Source organism: Acartia tonsa, chromosome 11, assembly GCF_053477335.1.
Source record: "Acartia tonsa isolate MP-2025a chromosome 11, ASM5347733v1, whole genome shotgun sequence".
In the NCBI taxonomy this organism is placed as follows: Eukaryota; Metazoa; Arthropoda; class Copepoda; order Calanoida; family Acartiidae; genus Acartia; species Acartia tonsa.
The window spans coordinates 41,892,136-41,911,795 of NC_137270.1; the positions used below are offsets into that span (position 1 = coordinate 41,892,136).

The 19,660-nt window shown below is 39.5% G+C and overlaps 1 protein-coding gene and 1 long non-coding RNA gene across 2 annotated transcripts; both read left to right on the top strand.

Annotated features, from left to right (window-relative positions):
* The first annotated feature begins 1,171 nt into the window (after window positions 1-1,171).
* LOC145331753 (uncharacterized) lies at window positions 1,172-11,657 on the top strand. The gene is made up of 3 exons (XR_013883890.1): window positions 1,172-1,358; window positions 11,013-11,397; window positions 11,500-11,657. It is a non-coding gene; the product is annotated as an uncharacterized LOC145331753 (long non-coding RNA).
* A 34-nt stretch (window positions 11,658-11,691) lies between these two features.
* On the top strand, window positions 11,692-17,275 carry LOC145332392 (uncharacterized). The gene is made up of 5 exons (XM_080177390.1): window positions 11,692-11,708; window positions 11,939-11,952; window positions 12,349-12,439; window positions 15,643-15,845; window positions 16,420-17,275. The coding sequence occupies exons 1-5, from the start codon at window positions 11,692-11,694 to the stop codon at window positions 16,512-16,514; spliced, it is 420 nt and encodes a 139-aa protein (XP_080033516.1). The 3' UTR covers window positions 16,515-17,275.
* The last annotated feature ends 2,385 nt before the right edge of the window (window positions 17,276-19,660 follow it).

A 19,660-nucleotide genomic window follows, 5' to 3' on the forward strand; every position in this document is an offset into this window, starting at 1 on the left:
GTCATGTGTGACGTCATAAAAATCTATCTCTTTTTTAGGGGTGTCCTTTCCCACTTCTCCTCTCATCCCTACTTTATAGATGTATTTTCATGCCGTCACATATGACACTTTGAGCTTTCTCAATTATACTTTTAATATAATATTTGTTTGATTTTTTTGTACAGATTTTGATTCATGAATATCATCATACATTTGAAAAAAAATACCTTTGAGAATTTTGAATTTATTAAAAAAAATAAGTTGTATAATTTAAATCAAGTCAAGCAGCTACAGCTTTTTTAACATGCGACCATGGCTAAACACTTAGTGCATCTGCTTCTCTTTGGGAGGTGGTAGGTTGAATCTCAGCCTGACTCTGAATCATAACTAAAGGGTCCTACGACAAACGCAGAAGTCCCAAATGTCGGAATGGACACTTAACCTAACCTAACCTATTTTAAACCATCTTATAGGTTTTTTAAATGCTTAACACCTGAAGGGGGCTTATTTGTTCGTCATATCTTAACCTAACCTAATCTGTATAGAAATACTTAATAAGATTAATATTTTATCACTCCTGTCTTTGTTCACTCCGACGTCCTGGAATCAACTAAATATGTTAAAAATATTGCATACTGCTGATATGTCAAGTGCCCAACATAAATAGTAAGAGAAGGCGCAACTTATTACTGTGAACAATCAGGACTTCTCAAACAAAGGTAGTACAATCAAAAGTTGGTAGTCTGTTGGAAGTTACTTAACCTAATATCCTTGGGTGTTAGAGTATCGCATTCCATTACAAGCTGATGATCTCTAGATGATCAATTAAAAATCAAAGGAGAATCCCACCCTTACAAGATGAGGTAAGCTTCAGCATTACACATCAGGTAATCGTTCCACAGGATTAATGTAATCATTCAAATATAATTTTTTGTGTGACATTGATAACAAACACCCACTATACAGAGAATGTAAGAAACAAAATTTAAGAATAATTTACCACTTATTCCTTCTAAAAGTAAAATTCAAAAGATCTCTTTCGTTGTACATTTTAGTCAATAAACCTTTATGAAATTATTAGCAAACTCATTAAAGACATAAATTATCATGAATTGAGCAAACAGATATTCTATTAATAATTGTACTTCGGTGTTAATGTGTTAGCTTAACCTACCTTAATTAAAGAAAGTGTGCAGTTAACCAGCAACTTTCTTCGATGAAATACATAAGAGTTTTATTATTCTTAGTATTATCAATCATACTATTTTATCAGGAAACACAATTCGTAATAAAGTTGATCAGGCCATCTAAAGTAAATTCAGTGATAACCCAACCTGTAAAGGATATAGCTTCAACTCTCATCACTGTATGTCCAGAAGGTGAAATTTACATCATTTACTTAGAGCCTTACCAGATAATATAAAATCTCCCTCTTGTTTTATTTTTCTACAAACAATAAATAGTAGGAAGTCATTTACTTGAATTCATTCGAAACCGATTAATATCCAGTGGATTAGGTTCTCATACATAAAAAAAATTATGTCTAGCATTATATTATATTCAGTTTTCTATAGCATATCTGTTTCAATCTTATATTGTACAATTTATATCTGCATAAAGCTGTTTATTTTTCGATGCCAGAAATAACTATTCCACACCCTGTTTAAAGTATGACTAAGATTTCACTGGAAATATCAGATTATGTTTTATAGAACATTTTTAGTTAAACATTATATACCATATTTTCTTTCAACTCAGCCCTGTGTGTGGCCTTAACTCTGCATGAATTTACTTCCTGACTTTAAATCTATGATTTTTATGTTATTTCAAAATAATATTTAGACCATTATATTGTGGTATCCGCCTAGGTTAAATGGCAGACACCAGAGTTCAAATGACTACGGCAGTGCGAACAGACGTGGACACATATATTATAGAGAAGCTACGCTTCTCTAGCAATCACTAAATAATAAACAGAGTCTATTCAGTTGTTCCTTTATTCAGGGTCTAAGGTTTACTAAAGTTGTACAACATAATATAAATACATATGGATTAGGAATAAAGATAGTTAAAGGTAAATCATACAAGTAAAACATTATTATTATTATTTGATTCTTTATTTGTCTTAATTATATACATAAAAACGTTTACATCTGAATTATAAGAGTTATTATAACAATATTAAACAAAGATTATTCCAAGATATTCTCTTTAAAAAAGTGTTAGTTGATTGTAAACCAGAAGTAAAAAAAAGAGAAAGAAAAATTGCCGTTTATCATAAAAGGTGTACATTTAAATTAAGTCAAGACTTATTCAACAAATCTATTCTCAAAATATGTCAATTTTATACTAAAAAGATAGAACTTCAGTAAGTTCTAGAAAAAAAATAAGGGTCATTAAGAAATTACAAAAATGTTTATGATACAAATATTAGGTCAATACTAATCCTAAATATATACTGATTAAAACTGTGTAAAGGATACAAAGCTGAACTTTAAACTGTAAATGATGGATAAATAACAGCTTATACCAATAACGAATTTAATTCGGGGGAAAAGTCACGAAACCTATACATGTTTTTCAGCTGTCGTTGGGGGGCAACACATCGTAATATTGACGACCTCTCTATTTGCCCCCTAAATATTATTTTAGAATTAAATCCATTGTTTGTTATATCTATCCCTGGATAAATAAGTGTGGCCTGTTAAATGAAAACTGCAGAATGCTTTAATGGGCAGACTACCGAAAGCTTCACCTCAAGAATATTGTTTAGGTTATATACTGACCCTCTATTGGATGAGGTAATTTTTCTTGTCTGTAACCATGTGAAAAACAGGCCTAAATTCACATGGTTAAAGTTAGAATAACAAGAAATAATAATCCTCGGGATCATAATTTTTTTTTCTACTATACTAATTTATCAATACCCACCTATAAACTCTACAGGTGAGATGAAGTTGAGGTGAAATACTTAAGTGTGTCTAAAGATTTGGTGTGTTTGTTGTAAGTGTAAAGTGTAGGAATTATATATTACATATGGATTTGAAAAAACAAACACTTTTTAGAAATGCCCTCATTTGCAGGTAGTTTTCTTTCTATATTCGAAGTATGACATTTATCCAGGGTCGAATTGATATGTTGTTAATTTTTCATATCCTAATTTATAATTTTTGTTTTTAAGCAAAAATTTTCTTCGAAAGGAAATAAATTCAAGTAGATTTGAATTTAAAGGGATCTTTTTTTTCAGTCTTGACTGAAAGATAAAAAATAAGACAAGTGTAATTTCAATATTAACTACATTAATAATGTTTTTGGTGAGCGTTTTTGGGACTCCTACTAACAGCCAGCTTGAGTCGAAATTAAATTCCATATTCTGTAGAAATTCTGTGAAGTAGTTTGATGTAAAGTTTGTGGTGACGGGACAGTCCAGAAAAAAGTGCTGTGTTGTTTCTCTCGGTGCGGGTAGATTACGGTCCAACTTACAAAGTGTACATTCTGGAGATTCTGGCCTAAAATTAGAGATATTAGCATTAAAATAGTTATAATTGTTAATGGACCTAAATGCGAATTCTCGGATATTTATTGGTAAAAAGGAAAAAGTCCATACTTTTTGCCATTTACGCTCTCTCTCTATGTCAAATTCTCTTATTTTCGCCCAGTTATACCTATTTACGTAAGACTTACACTTTTCTATCCTCTGATCATCATTTGATAAGAAGTAACGAAAATGTTTTGACTTTACTTTTGGCTTTAAAAAAAGTGAACTGATTTTAGTTTGGGGCTTTGAAAGTTTACACCTATATAAAGCAATATTGTGCTGAACAAATCCTCGAAGTCTCAAAAATTCCATGTAATTAAAATTGACCTTTGATTTGATGTTAAAGTTTCTATAATCTAGACATATATTATCAATATTTAACAGGTCTCCAAAACAAATTGACTTTATATCATTTTCATATCGTACCCATGTTGTTTCTGTAAAAATTGCCCGGCTTACAATTTGTTTTTCACTATTACAGAAGAAATTATTTTTAAAAATTCTCATATCTTTTATGTTATCATGGTTTAGCCAAAATGAATTTGAAAATATTACATATGATTCAATAATTCTAGATAAAATAGGATTAATATTCTTATCTAATTTTTCATTGAAATAAAATGGATCATTTGCTTGACATCTAGTATTTTTTATTTCTAAAGCCCAAGTATCTACTATAGATAAGGATTTTTTATACATTAAAATATCTAAAGAGCGTAAAAATTCTATTACTTTTGGTATTCCTAAACCTCCATTTTCAACACTTGAAAAGATTTTTGATTTTGCAATAGGTCTACTTTGACATAAGAAAGAAATAATGAGTAAAACATAGATAGTTGCAATGGTTAGGTAGATGGCTATCCCTGTCCGGGGGAGGCAGGATAGCCCATGGAACAGCACAATAGGTAGATAAGCATAGAGGGGTTGAGTGGTAGGTCTGGGTACTAAAAGGGAAGGTTTGATGATTACTGTGACAACAACAGTCTGTGTGGGGGTGATTCTATCAGGTGAGGGAAGGCTTAGATCCTTTATCCTCAGGGCTGAGGTGGTGCTGATAACTTGGTGGTTGAAGGGGAAGGTTCCGGTGCTTAAGAAGGGAGAGGGAGGGGTAACACCCCTCCCTCCACTTGCAGGACAACTGAGAGATGAAATCAATACCGTTATCTGACATATTTGCAGGTGGCTTTACAATTGTAGAATAACAGGATTTAGCTGGGTGCGTAGCATCACTATAATGTCTTGGTTTCTGCATGGCCCAGAGTTGCCGCATACCACAACTCTCCCCTCGGAAGGCTGGGAGGGGTTGTCTGCACCGCCAGACTTCCGACAGTGGTTGAGGCCTTCAGTTTGTTGTCCTTGTGGAATGGGTCCGCCAGGACACCAGCTGCTGAACGGTGGTAGACTCCAGCCCTCCCCAGGTCGAACGGAATCTGCTATATCTGCTGGAGTAGCTGGTCCTGTTGGATGTTCTGGCCGTTGGATGTGTACCTCTGAGGCCACCCTGACAACCTCCAGGGGTGGCACAGCACATGAGGGGGCTTGGACCAACAGCCGCCTGGTATACACCTCTTCAGGTTTCTCTACTGGGCTGGTGGTCTCCATCTTGTTGGTCACCTTGCTGCTGGCAGGCTGGCTACTGGATGCAGGCGCAGCTTCTTCGCCCTCGGGGCTGGTCAGGTTCATTCGGCTTCCAGGGTCTCTGTCAACGCGGGCAGGTGGTGGTTGCCATACTGTAGGAACGTTGCCTCCCTCAGGCTCATCCTGGACATTGGCAGGGTGCTACATGGCAGTCAGACCTGCAGGGTAGGGGAAGGTAACAGTCCATCCCCTGTGCCGGAGGCTGTCTTGGATCTGCAAGGTTGGCTCCGCTCTAGTTGGCTGGGGGACAGGCCAATCCACGGCCACTGCTGCTGGTGGACTGGAGGCACAAGGCTCCGGATTTCCTCCCCTAGCCTGAAGGTGTCCAGGCACATCGTCTCCATCTTGGGTAGACATAATTGTTGGGGATCCTCTACTTCTATGGTTAGGCTCGGCACTTGGTGCATCTAGTTGAGTTACTCCCCAGACAGCGGTCAAAGCTTCTTCAGTTTGGCTGGTAATGGCTGATATCCTGGTTCCTGGGGCAGATGCAGGGGGCGCAGGCAAGTTTGACCCAGCACAAACTTCCTGGTACACCAATGCAATACAATTACCCTGGCTTGGTTGAGGGAGGTAGACAGCTGGACGCAGTTGAGGGTGAGGGACAGCTGGACTCTCCCTGCTGGCTGGGGGCTCTGGCTGACTGGGGGTGACGGTTGTCACCCCTTCCTCTGGGGCTGCGGGCTCGTTCCGGGGTCCAGGTATCTCGGTGGCGGCGACGGTTGTCGCCCCAGGCACCAGCGTGGGGGCGCTGGATAGCACCCCCCAGTCTTCACAGGGGTCCAGGTCTCTCGGTGGCGGCGACGGTTGTCGCCCCAGGCACCAGCATGGGGCGCTGGATAGCACCCCCCAGTCTTCACAGGTGGCGGCGACGGTTGTCGCCCCAGACATCAGCTTGGTGGTGCAGGGAAGCACCTCTCGTTCTTCCCAGGTGGCGACGCCGGTTGGCGTCCCATACATCGACTCAGACTCGCTGGCTAGCGCCTCTTGCCTCTCCCGCTCGGCGGCCGCCAGGGCCTCCCCGTACACCGTCCCGGTGGCGCTGGGTAGCGCCCCTCGGCTCTCGCTGGGGGTGACAGGGGTTACCTCCTCCTTCGGGGGACGCGGTCTGACGGGTACCATCATGTTGAGGCCGACCGGCAGAGGCCGCAGGACTTCTGGCTCCGCAATGTTGGTTGGCTGCACGAACTCCGGTCCCATGTGGTTGAGGCTGAAGTCCAGGCCAACCCGGTTGGGTTCAGCCGCTCCTCCCAGCACGTTGATCCTGGCCACTATGGTCCCAATCTGAGACACAGACTCCTGGGTAGCCGCGGCCCCAGCGGCGGCAGCTGGTTGGGGTGACGGCTGGGCATCTCCCTCCAGGTAGACCTGGGTGTCAGACTGGTTGTATGCAGGTTGTTGGGCTGCCTGGTGTTTCTTCATTGCCTGGTCCCAACCGGTTCTACACTTGGCGGCTGTGTGGCCGTTGAAGCAGCAGCGCTCCTTCGTCCAGCTGGGTCCCATCAGTCCGGCTTCCCCAGGGTGTATCAACCTGCCAGGTCTCTCATCCTCTAGTTGGGGCACCAGCTGACAAACAGGGTCTCCCCTACTAGGGATCAGGCAGTGCTGGGCTGCTTGTGGTGGCTCCTTGGTTACATTCAGCCTCCTCCCCATACACACAGGTCCCTTCCATCCAACAGCGGCTCTCCTCTCCTGGGTGGCGAGGCCAGCCTCGGCCTTAGCTTCTGCAGGTGCTTCTCCACATGAGGGATCCTGCCTCCAGTTACGCCAGGTAGTTGGTAGCAAAGGCCGTTGATGGTGCCAGTCGGAAGGGGGGCTATGATCTCTGGGGGTATCTGTGGCCAGCGTGTGGACAGGTACCCACAGTTGAACCAGCAAGGCCCAGAAGATGCCATACTGATGGTAGCCTGAACTGGGTTCTGGACTGCCAGCGGGCTGTTGGTAGCCACCTGAGTCAGGCCAGAGTTGCCAGCTGGTATTGCGTCCCTGCCAGGCTCCGTCAGCTGCTGGTGGGGAGCCCCTGCGGTGATTCTGGTTTTGGCAGGGGGTGGCCTTCTTATTGACTTCCCTAGTTGGAGCTCTGCATCCTGGTGGGCCTCCATCTTCAGCAGCATGGGGGGACTTGGCTGGGTCATGTGCAGTGGTTCAACAGAGTAGAGGCATCTGGTCTTGGAGTGTGGGGGAACAGCCTCACTGCTGCTGGTCAACCCTGCTCCCTCCGTGCTGGGTAAAGCCTTCCACTGCAGCAGGTCACCATTCTCCATCCTTAGGCCGGTCCCCAGTCGTTCCATGCCTGGGGGCTCCCAGGGAGGCTTGGGTGGCGGCTCCCCCACCCCCAGGTACGCGTCGGGCATCTGGGTGAAGAGCCTATTCCCCTGGGACAGCTCCCCATCCTCCAGGTTGGTGAGGCCAGCGCCAGGGAGGACCTTTCCACCCCAGACACAGGTGGTACTGGCCCTAGGGCTGGGCCCCTTTGGAGTCTCAGTTCTGGTGGTAGTGTCCATCTTGGGGCTGGCCATTAAGTCTCTGAAGCTTGTCACCTTCTCATTGGGCTCAGTCGCATCGTTCAACACTCCCGGGAGGACACATACAGGTTCAACAATCCCCAGTCCAGTATCTCCATTTCTCGTGCGTTGAGCACCAACTGTACAGGAGCTGTGCAGCGGACATTCAGTCACCCTTCCAGACAAGGGCATCTCAGGGACCAGGGGTCTGTGACCTGGCATGTGTTTTATGTTCACTGTACTCAACACAGTAGGCCAAAGTAATAACAGAAGCAGCACCTTGTATGAAGAAGCAGAGAGTGGTGGTGTACAGATGTTGGTGGTTATGATCCAAATGAAGACTTCTGTCCACCACAGTGCCAGCAGCATGCCTAGGCACACAGTTAATGCCCAATCAGGAATGTCTTCTATTGCCGCATGTCGGGCTAGGGGCTGACAATTTCTCATCTTGTAGATATAGGAGCAGAGTAGAGTAGCCGCGCCGCAAGGAGGCTCGAGCCGGCTCACCCCTATTATAGATACTATAGCTGTGTAATTAGGGTGGTACTCCACGTAGCCGTAGGCTCTGTCCTCCTGGCTCAAGAGTTTCGGTGGCTGGAGTGTCCCCATGATAAGTAGCAGGGGGTTGGTCTGTTGGTGCCAGCGTCTTGTTTAACTGTTATGCCTGAGTTGTTCTCCTTTCCAGTATAGCTCTTGATTTCTGTGATAACCAGCGGATCTTAGCTTAGAGATAAAAGGGAATATGTTAGGTGTCCATAGATGTCTCTAGGAGCGTATCCGCTAGTAGATATATGGATATGTAGGCTATCTATATATGGCTACACTCCCATATATATATACGTGTATAGGAATATCCGCAGAGCTAGCTAGCTTTCCTCCTTGCTCCAAAAAAATCACGCTTCCTCTGTATATAGTTCACAACTATGAGGGTCTATGGTCAAGGTACACACCACCACTGCCCAGTGTGGGGCATCAAGTCAGGCTATTTCCACAGGGTGGGCGTACTTTCGTTAAGTTACCATATCAGTCTCCAGTGTTGTATGGTGAGGTTAGTATTCACTTACTTGCAACCATGATACAAAAAACAACACTATTTATCACTTGGTTGCTACACAACTTAGTATTGAGTTGTTAACACTTAGGTATTTATATATACATATATTTTGTTCACTAGCCACTCAGCTTTGAAGTAGGGTTGGCAGAGCTAGGAAGATGTTGAGGGTCTGAGGTGGTCTAAGGAACTGATTTAGTTTTCCTTATCACACTGTAGATAGGGAGGGAGGAGCTTGCAAGTTTTTCTTCTAAAAAAATATCTCTGTTGTATGCTATAGAGTGGCCCCTCTCCTGTGTGTGTGTGTGTGTGTGAAATCCCCTTTTCTTGCAACGCGCCTACGCGCCGTCAGAGTGTGCACACAGGTAAAACGCGCTTCTATCCCTCAATCTGCTTTCTCATTGGTCCGCTTGATCTCTCTTTTTCCGTTGAATTTTTTTTTTTTGTTGCGTCCCAAGCTCTGCGACCCGTAAATGGCGCTCTGTTCTCCCGGTCGCTATCTCCACACCGTGGGCGGACTTATTTAAGTGCGGGTAGGAGGGGGAGCGCGTGAGGGGATGGGGTAAAACCGTCCGTTCCCCCCTATGGGGAGGGGGGTGCTACAGGTTTGAAGTAACTGGGTGGTGAGGTAATTGTGCCTTTTCCTTAATCCTGAGCTTATTGTTATGTCACCTCAATTGTATTTTCTTCAATTGATGGTGGGCCCCTCCCCTTCCGTTGGGATAAGGGGTGTATTTGTTGTGCTGAAGGCTTGGGGGTCAGATTGTTTATCAATGCATTGTTATATTACATCTAGGTTCTATTTTTGGCTTTATCACAATACACAACAAATTTGCTTACCAAGCCTGTTCTATTTTTGGCTTTATCACAATACACAACAAATTTGTTTACCAAGCCTTGCCCATAAATCTATTGTTCAGCTTTCACACTAGGGTGGTAATCCCTAAAATGTGATATAATATCTGTTTTTCTAGATGGGTGGCTGCGCTGTAGCCTCTCAGGATACTTGAAGTTAACGTAGTTTTTCTTCTGCTTGGTACACTACACTCGTATTTTCGCTCACAGCTCGCAGCTATTTGGCTTGTTTCAGCCTGTCGGCGGCAGGGAATGTCCCGTCCTGCAGCGCCGTGTATCCGAATCCGGCTGGTGGCGGCAGGGAATGTCCCTTCCTGCAGCGCCGCTGATTTGGATCCTGCTATCTCTTGCAGTAAATGTTGGCCTATTTTCAGCCGTTTGCACTTATTTGGCCTGTTTCAGCCCGTCCGCAGGCCTGTTTCAGCCCTTGAGCGCTCAATCTTCCGTTAGATGTCGGCGCTTCTCGCGGTTCTCCGTCAAGTTTCCCTGCTCTCCGCAGTCTCTCGTCCGATTTCCCTACTCTCCGCAGCTCAGGTTCCGCCACACTTAGTGGTCTTTCGCTTCCACAACTGCCAGATACAGAGTTAGACCTTGCTATCCAGGGTGGGTAATTCAGGTTGCTTGTGTCAGTTTTGCCAGTTTCACTGCTGGGAGTACCTTAGCCTCAGCTGCGCGTCTGCTCTACACTTGTGGTTTGCCGTAATCTCACACAGCTATCACCAAAAGTTGTGGTATCCGCCTAGGTTAAATGGCAGACACCAGAGTTCAAATGACTACGGCAGTGCGAACAGACGTGGACACATATATTATAGAGAAGCTACGCTTCTCTAGCAATCACTAAATAATAAACAGAGTCTATTCAGTTGTTCCTTTATTCAGGGTCTAAGGTTTACTAAAGTTGTACAACATAATATAATTACATATGGATTAGGAATAAAGATAGTTAAAGGTAAATCATACAAGTAAAACATAGATAGTTGCAATGGTTAGGTAGATGGCTATCCCTGTCCGGGGGAGGCAGGATAGCCCATGGAACAGCACAATAGGTAGATAAGCATAGAGGGGTTGAGTGGTAGGTCTGGGTACTAAAAGGGAAGGTTTGATGATTACTGTGACAACAACAGTCTGTGTGGGGGTGATTCTATCAGGTGAGGGAAGGCTTAGATCCTTTATCCTCAGGGCTGAGGTGGTGCTGATAACTTGGTGGTTGAAGGGGAAGGTTCCGGTGCTTAAGAAGGGAGAGGGAGGGGTAACACCCCTCCCTCCACTTGCAGGACAACTGAGAGATGAAATCAATACCGTTATCTGACATATTTGCAGGTGGCTTTACAATTGTAGAATAACAGGATTTAGCTGGGTGCGTAGCATCACTATAATGTCTTGGTTTCTGCATGGCCCAGAGTTGCCGCATACCACAATATATTAAAGTTTTGATAATTTTATTTAGACCAATACAACTCAGCCAAATATGAAAAATATGATTATGAGAATATAATGGATATGCACATTGGCAAAACAATGAAAGGACATACACTTTCTTGGGGCGCACATTACAAAAACAACACCTTTGGAGAAATGGTTAATGATATTCTTGATGATGATGACTTGGAAAATGTTGCAATTCAAACTGACGTAAAAGCTGGCTCTACTAGCAGATTGTACCTACCTTTTCTTGGGAACTGTCTGCAGTACAAGCATAAATTTAAAGATGGAAATTGGGTTATAGTATCGGCATCTAATTATAGTAAACCATTGGCAGTATTTGTTACAGATCCTAACTACTCAACTCACTATGGTATCAAAATAGATTCTCAAGTAGGAGACAATATAAGGTGCAGAATGATATTTGTATATGATCCTAATAAAATTAATATTTGTATGAATTCTAATAATATCAGTAAATAGTTTCATTAATAATTAACATTTTTATTCAGAGTGTATTCCAAAATAGCCAAGACCTACACTTATAACATTGCATTGACTGTAAAAATCAATTCTGAAAGATCAGATTGTCACTCAACACAACAAAGTTTCAGAGAATGTATAGATGAGAAGCTTTCTGATGGGCTAAAATGTGTACCACCATGGCTAGGTATCAGTTTCAAATTTTTTACAACAATAGTTAAATGAAGCTCATGGTTTTGTTAGGGGTCAAAGAGATAAATGTTGCTTTCTGAATTATTAATGTTGTTGGTTATATAAAATTTAACAATTATTATTGCCTTAAAGACAAAACCTTAGATTTTAATCAACATCCTAGGGGTGTTAATATTTGGGAAAGGCTCCAGACCTTTACTCACAGCATATAAATTTAGTTATTTATTGAATTATTGGTATTATCCTCTTAATAATTTGGCGTTTTCCTCTTTTCAGTTTAGAAAATTTGAGTACACCCCCCCCCCCCCCCCCCGACAACAAACAGCTCTGGCCGCAGTGCTTGGCTCCCTAGCCTGCTTAGCCGCAACGCTCGGCCCCCTTGCCTGCCTAGCCGCAGCGCTCAGCCCCCTTGCCTGCCTAGCCGCAGCGCTCGGCTCCCTAGCCTATAACCTAACCTAACCTAAACTAAAATAGTTGTTCGTTGTCAGGGGGGGGAGGGGGTGTAAGAGGAAAACGCCGAACTATTTATAAACAGCTTTCAATGAATAATAATAAAGTGTTAAATTAACCTTGTACAATACATTATTTTTTTAGTTTAGGTCTGAACCAGTTTTAATCCAGTGGATATTAACTGGTTTCAAAGCCATATCAGAAATATAATTGAAGAATAGTAAAATTCTGTTAAGGGACAAAAAACACTTGCGAAGGAACTCTTTCATGGCAATCGGAATTTTATCTTGATCTGAATGAAACTGTAAAGAATATAATTGGTGGGAAGTAAGTATAAATACTCAAAGTTTGTATCATGGAAAGAAAATAAAGTAGCAGGTTTTGTAGTTTTTTTTATAGTAGCTTTTGATAGGTTATTTTAGATTAGGTAAATGTTAATGATTGCCCTGCAAGTTGAACCCTTAACGGTCGATTTTTTCTATATAATTTTCTGTGTGTAAAAGATAAAGAGCCCAAACTGCTTGACTTTTTAAGTGTGGGTATAACACATAACTGAGAGTTGGAATTTTTTTTAATATCTCCATTCTGGCGGGCACAGGATGCCAGCAAACCTGGCAGGGTGATCCAGGTAAAGAGCAAATTTTTTTTTGACTTAAACAAAGCATTTTATCTTACTAAAATACTAAAGTATCCTCTAGTAGTACATCCTTATATGAAATACAGGTGTTCAAGTCAATTTCAGGTTCCAGGTATGATCCTGCAGGTCCTGATCCTCCAGGTCTCCAGAAATCTTTAAAAGGCTCCTGTGACCGCAATTTCTTACTTAAAGACTTCAAATTTTAAACTTACCTGTAAAATACCTCTTATGGGCGAGGCTGACAGCCCGAGACCAAAAACCAGTCCGAGTCCACCAGCCCAGGAAAACTAAGGGGAGCAGTAGTGTCCCCTTTTCTGTCCATTCACCCTAAATAATTTCAGTTAAGTCTTGATAATCTTTTTATTTTTACCATTAACGTCACCCTTATATCCCCGCTAGGGCCGCAGCCCTTAGAGGGATTTTTTATGGGGTGAGTTACAGTTTCCCCTTCTCTTTTATTCCTAAAAATGGTTAAGGTTAGTAAAGCGGTGTGCAGTCTTCCTAAAACTAGTTTCTGAAATGTTAGTAAGGGAAAGTTTTGGTGAAAGTGTAAAATGTAGATGGAACCGTGCGCGCGCTTGGTTTACAAGAGAAAGTTTTCAGTTGAAGATAGAATATCAGGCTAAAAGTTTAAAATGTCTTTTAATGAGAATATGGAACTCTGGACTGAGTTGAGTGGCCGTTTGCAGATCTTACGAGCGGCCCTGATAGATAAGGCCCGAACTGACAATAATGATGTTAAGAGAGAAGTTGCAAAGAGTTTATACAATAATGGGTATATTTCTACCAAGCTTGATTACAGCCGTCCAACCCCTGAGCAACCTGTAGCTGCCCAGGCTGCTGAACTGGCAGCACTCCAGCATGAAGTCAACGTGCACGAAGCTACAAGCAATGCTATTTAAGACTTTCAGTCTTAAGTACCTAGTTAAAAACTGATTAATTTTTCGAGATTCAGATTAACTACCTAATTATCATAAGAATATTAGAGTCCTATCTATGTGTTAATATCTACTCTAATAAATTTGATAAAATCTAATGTTATAATTATTTTAATACTATACCGCGGCCTGCTAAGAAGTTGGGTGTGTGTCTGTCAGTTTAACCTTAAATGTTTTTATCTTTCGAAATCAATTAGTTATAGTTGAGCCACTACAATTTAGGTTTTAGTTAGATGTAATTATATTAAGATATCTTTAAATTATTTGGCTAGGTTTTAGCCGCTTCAAATTTGCAAGGTTTTTGCAAATGTAAAAACAGCTAGTTTTTCTAGCTTACGTCTAATATTTTTGCAAGGTTTTTGCAAATGTCTTCCAGCTAAGAGGTGTAATTATCCATAAATACTAAATTTACAACTAACGATATTTGGCTAGGTTTTAGCCATTCCGGACTTGCAAGGTTTTTGCAGGTGTAGATTCAGCTAGGTATTCTAGGTATTTTACCTAAGTATTTTGCAAGGTTTTTGCAAATTTCAGACGACTAGGTTTTCTAGTCTTACAATATTATGGTTTTCACAATACTTTTATTCTAAATATTCGAATCTACGGGTCGCCTTGATAAACTTAAGTACGTTATCAAGGTTAAGGGTGGGGAGATCTATAACTCGCAAGAAAATATGTCCTAGATGTTGTTGTCTTGCATGGCTGAAGGCTGGGCATTCTGTTAGGTAGTGCTCTACTGTTTCAGCATCATCAAATTCTTCGCATTGCTTGCAGGTTGGTGAGACTTCTATTTTCATGTTATTTAGATGATAGCCAAGTGTTGCATGACCAGTATAAATTTGTGTAATCATGTTCATCATCCTTCTGGGTTTAGTTATTAGTTTTCTCCACATACCGTTTCTGACACTAGGTAGCATCATTTTTGTTTGTCTACATGTTGTGATCTTCTCCCAGTCTTTCTGCCAGATTTTATAGGTGTAGTTTTTAATTTCAGCTTTTATATTTGCATCTGAAATAGGAATACATTCTCCAGGTGTGTGTATTTTCATCATTGCTCCCATTTTCGCTTTTCTATCGGCCACCTCGTTTCCAAGGTGGCCTTCATGTCCAGGTACCCAGGCAACTAGCACTCTGTTGTCTTCTCCAAGTTTGTTTAGCAGTCTTTTAGTTTCGAAAATGACTTTGCTTCGTATTTGATAATTTTGAATTGCTGTTATAGCAGAAGTGTTATCAAGGTAGAAATTTATTGTTCTATCCCTGACATTGTTTGATATGAGTGTGAATGCAGCTTCTGCCAGAGCCAACAATTCAGCCTGGTAGACCGTCGTCTGGCCTCCCAGGTGTTGTGCTCCACTGATCTTCAGTCCTCCTCCCGTTATGATATAGCCAAATCCGGCTCTTCCTGCCATCTTACTGCCATCTGTGAAGAATTTTAAACTTAAGCTTTTCTCACATGTCTACATAACGTATTAAAATTTCATAAAGATCCGCCGCAGTTTTCCCGCCAACCACCGACTGCGGCGGCTGGCAGCTGCCAAGTACAGCTGCGGCCGCTGAAATTTATGTTTTGATATTTCTAATATAAAATTTACATAAAGATAAACATTTTCTGTGAAAAAATTGTTCTTCTAGCTTCAAAAATAAGAAAATTACAGCCGTTTGAAATTTTTAAGTGAAAAAGGAAATTCATTACCAAATTGCACAAAAATTTTTAGCCCTAATAGAAACTGAGATAATAAGGAGGGGCGTTCAACGCCCCCCCCCCCCCCCCCCCCCCGACCGATTAAGGTGCGGCAAGGGGCCCGACCGTTAAGGGGTTAAGAAATTGGCCCCCTGCAGAGAAAAACTACTGAAAATACAACAAAACCTTCTACTTTGTTTTCTTTCAATTATCCTAAAGTTTCTAAATGTTTCATTGTTCACGAAATACAAGTATTACCCTATTCTTCCCCTAGAAAAATTTCTGCTGAAGTTGATTGTGAAATTAGCAACCCTTGTCCCAGAAAATTCTACAAAGTTGACCTTCAAAGAGAGATTGCTGAACTGAATCCTGACACCAGCACTGTAATACTTGTGTTTGATCCTGAATTTCAAAAGGAAGAATTGGTGAACGACTATGATCTTTTTCAGTTCCTTGCTGATTCTGGTGGGGCAATGGGTAAGAGTATTTTATTTCTCATTGATATCTGCCTAGATAACCCAAGACTGTGGCTCAACAAACAGCACATATGCTTGTTGGCGGGTAGGTGATAGGCTCAAACATCGGCCATAAACTGCGTCATAACTAAAGATGTTTTCACTGCTTCTATGTCAGGAGTGCAACATATACAGTTGCCTTTGGTGAATGCCTTGACAAATAAACAGGCGCATCTCAATACCAAGCAAAGTTAGGACTTCTCATACAAAGGTCATGCAATCAAAGGGTTTGTTGTCTGATGGATGTTACTCTAATATCCACTAGTGGGTTTTAGAAAATTACATTCCATTGTTAATGTCTTTAGTATGATATTATGTGGTATAGAATCAGACTCAACTATTCCCCAACAGCAAGCCAAAATGTTACTTACTTGTAACATGTTACCATGGCTTTTGCACTACATGTTACACCAATTTCGCAGAATCTGTTAAGTACTAACTTGGAATTTAATTATTTGATGGTTAGATTAGATATTCTAAGTTGAATTAGAGTTTAATGCATGTTTTTAAAAATGTTCAATTTTTGATAATTTTAGGATTATGGTTGGGGTTGAGTGTTCTCAGCATGTATGATGCCCTCATAATATTCAAAGAATGGATTATGAAGAAATTTAATGGAGCATTTAAGTAGTCTATTGAATATCAGTTGTAAAGTAATTACATATCCTTTATGAAATGGATATATAAAACTACATAACAAATGTTAGATCATTCTTTTTTTCAAATCAAGCCCAACTGTAGAATTAATATTTCCGTTTATATTTAATGTAATGTATATGTGTATTTTTAAAATAATTTTAAATGATTTTGGAGGATAACTTTATAATACTTTTTGGAAATACTAGTTTATAAACAACTTATATTCATTAACTTGAAAGTTTATGTTCATTGCAATCACCTATGCTGCATTTAAAATCTTCGTAAAGATAAATAATTATTTAAAATGGTAAAAGATAAGAGAAAAAATTCAATGAGAATCTTAAAATTCTAAAAGTTGAATTTATTTACATCATGCAGTAATAAATTTTTCATCTTTTGTTAAGAGGTTGGTAATATTGCTTATACATAAAAGTAAAAATGCTCTTATTCTTTGCATATTTAGAACTTAAAAGATTAGTAGCAAAGTTTCATGTAATGAGGCTGGTTTTAGTATTCATTATCAATTATTTTTATTATTATTGTTTACACTTGTTTATTGATAAATGCTTTAAATATAAATCTTAATTTCATTAGTACAGCTACTTGTATAAATAACCAAGCTTTTTAAGAATGCCCAAAGATAAAAAGCAGTCTTCTTTGTTGAAATTTTTTAAAAGTTGCTCTTCAAAAAAGTCAATCTTTGGCAGTTAACCCATTTCCCCCTTAATTTTGAAATAAATCAAAAATAAGAAGATATTTTGCTTTGAATAGTGTATCTTGTCGACCTAGTAATCATTATTCTAAAAATCACATTAGTAGGTTTGAAAATATCATACAAGACATTTTTTTTATTGAAAAGCTACAATATCAGCATGTTTTACATCAATTATAAAATATCTAATGTTTCTAAATCACACCAAATTGTAACAGGAATCGTCATCCAAGGTATAATATCGATAGGACAAGCCTAGATTAATGACAGACGAAGTTACATATACTAAAAATCAAAAGCAAACAAAGTAGTCAAAATAAAAAAAAATGTATTTTCCTTAAAATTACATCATAGATTATTCATAGAGTTTATACATGTTAAAGTAATGTAACAAAACCCACAAAAAACAAAGATGACAACATCCTTAAAAGCAAAGCTCTAAATTCAGAAGGAAGGACAAACAAACAATAACTCTTGTAGACTATCAAAACTTAATAAGCAGAACATTAATTTGTAATTTTAATATATTATTGTACCTTGTTGTCCTAAGAATCATTATTCATGAATATCATAGAATATAATCATATTGAAAGTTGAAAGTACAAATTTTGAAATCTATAGGACAATTCTAACGTGACTTAATTAATAATTAAAGCTATCATTTACGGACAGACAGTGGAACCGACCCTAATTATAGAAAAACTTCGCTTTTCAAAAGTTGAAAAAATACAACATTTTATTTATTTTTATGTAAATCTCTGAATATAAAGTAACCAATGTTTGAATTCCATGTCGCGTAGCACGTTCCTTCCAGTCCTAGATAGATAGATAGATATATAGATAGATAGATAGATAGATAGATAGATAGATAGATAGATAGATAGATAGATAGATAGATAGATAGATAGATAGATAGATAGATAGATAGATAGATAGATAGATAGATAGATAGATAGATAGATAGATAGATAGATAGATAGATAGATAGATAGATAGATAGATAGATAGATAGATAGATAGATAGATAGATAGATAGATAGATAGATAGATAGATAGATAGATAGATAGATAGATATATAGATAGATAGATAGATAGATAGATAGATAGATAGATAGATATTGTAAAAGGAAAACTGAGTAAATTTACACACATTAGGCATAATGGGTCCAAATTTTACTTCCTTTTACCTTCAAATATTAGCTTGACAGTTCCTTTTCATTGAAATGGAACCTTTTAAATTACCACCCAAAATAAACTTTTTACTGTAGTGTAAAGTTAAGGATTATTTAATGGCTTAAAATTTTTATTAGGTTTGTTTGTCTGGCTCTCTGGCCCTTCGGGTTCAACAAAGAAATAGCAATAAATTACAAAAAAAATTGAAAAGACGAGTTAAAACAATCCTTATATAAAAGTAACAGGATGTCTATGTGTCTGTGTCTGATTATCTGTCTGTGACTTTGAAGGATCTTGGTCACACCTTGGCTGATAAGGTCCTCCTTTACAATGTAGTTTCTCGTTATAAGGTGCCAGAAAGGATTACAACTATGGTGAGTGAGCACCACCAACCTCCCAAAAAGAAATCACCCTGGAAAAAATACCCTCGTTTTTTAAACAAAATAAATGAGAGAAGGTTTAGTAGGTCTAACCCCCCCCCCCCCCATACATCAAATGTCCTGAGAGTTCTTCAGAGGAGTCGATAGTAAAGTATTTATAGATATAGAGTTGCTACCCAAACTGAAAGGGGGGTCGTATCGTATCAGATTAATTAAACAGAATATTGTTGTAAAATGTATGCCTCAGTGAATTTTTATATTTGAATTTTAAATAATGAATTAACCTTGTAGTAATTTTACTCTAAATTAACAATTTAGCAAAGAGTTACTTTGTGTAGAATTAAAAACAGAACTTATTTTATTTCAAAAATCATAAACATTACGGACAAGAACTAGTTATTTGATTGATTGATTAAAGATCTACACAGACATTGCATAAGCTTATCCAACATTTTAGGGGCATTATTAGAGGGGAGGTGGATGAGGGGCATCGACTTCCAATTTCAATTTAAAATTTAAAAGAAGAAAAATATTAATATTTTTTAATGGAAGGGGGGGGGGGGTTGTAAAGTATCTATGTAGGTTGGAGGCAATTTCTTCTAATATAGTTTTAAAATTTTTTTGAGATCTCTAATAATTTGCTTAATTCATATAAATCAGTAGCGGATGCTCTCGATCCCAGCATCGTATGGCTCTGTTTTCAATGGGTTAAGAAGAGTGGCAGAAAAATAGCCTAAGACCAACCCAGAACTCAATAATTTGAATAGTTATCGAAATCTTAAGCTTCAGATAAATTAACCTCACTACTTTATAAAAAAACAAGGCAAAGCTTCACAGAAAAGCTCAACCCAATTGGACCAGCAACTTCCAAG

Bases quoted from the DNA above. Each gene is read 5' to 3' on its own strand.
- LOC145332392 (XM_080177390.1), top strand. The intron at 12,440-15,642 runs GTAAGTATAAAT...TTCTTCCCCTAG, and splicing joins AAGAATATAATTGGTGGGAA to AAAAATTTCTGCTGAAGTTG. The intron at 15,846-16,419 runs GTAAGAGTATTT...TGATAATTTTAG, and splicing joins TGATTCTGGTGGGGCAATGG to GATTATGGTTGGGGTTGAGT.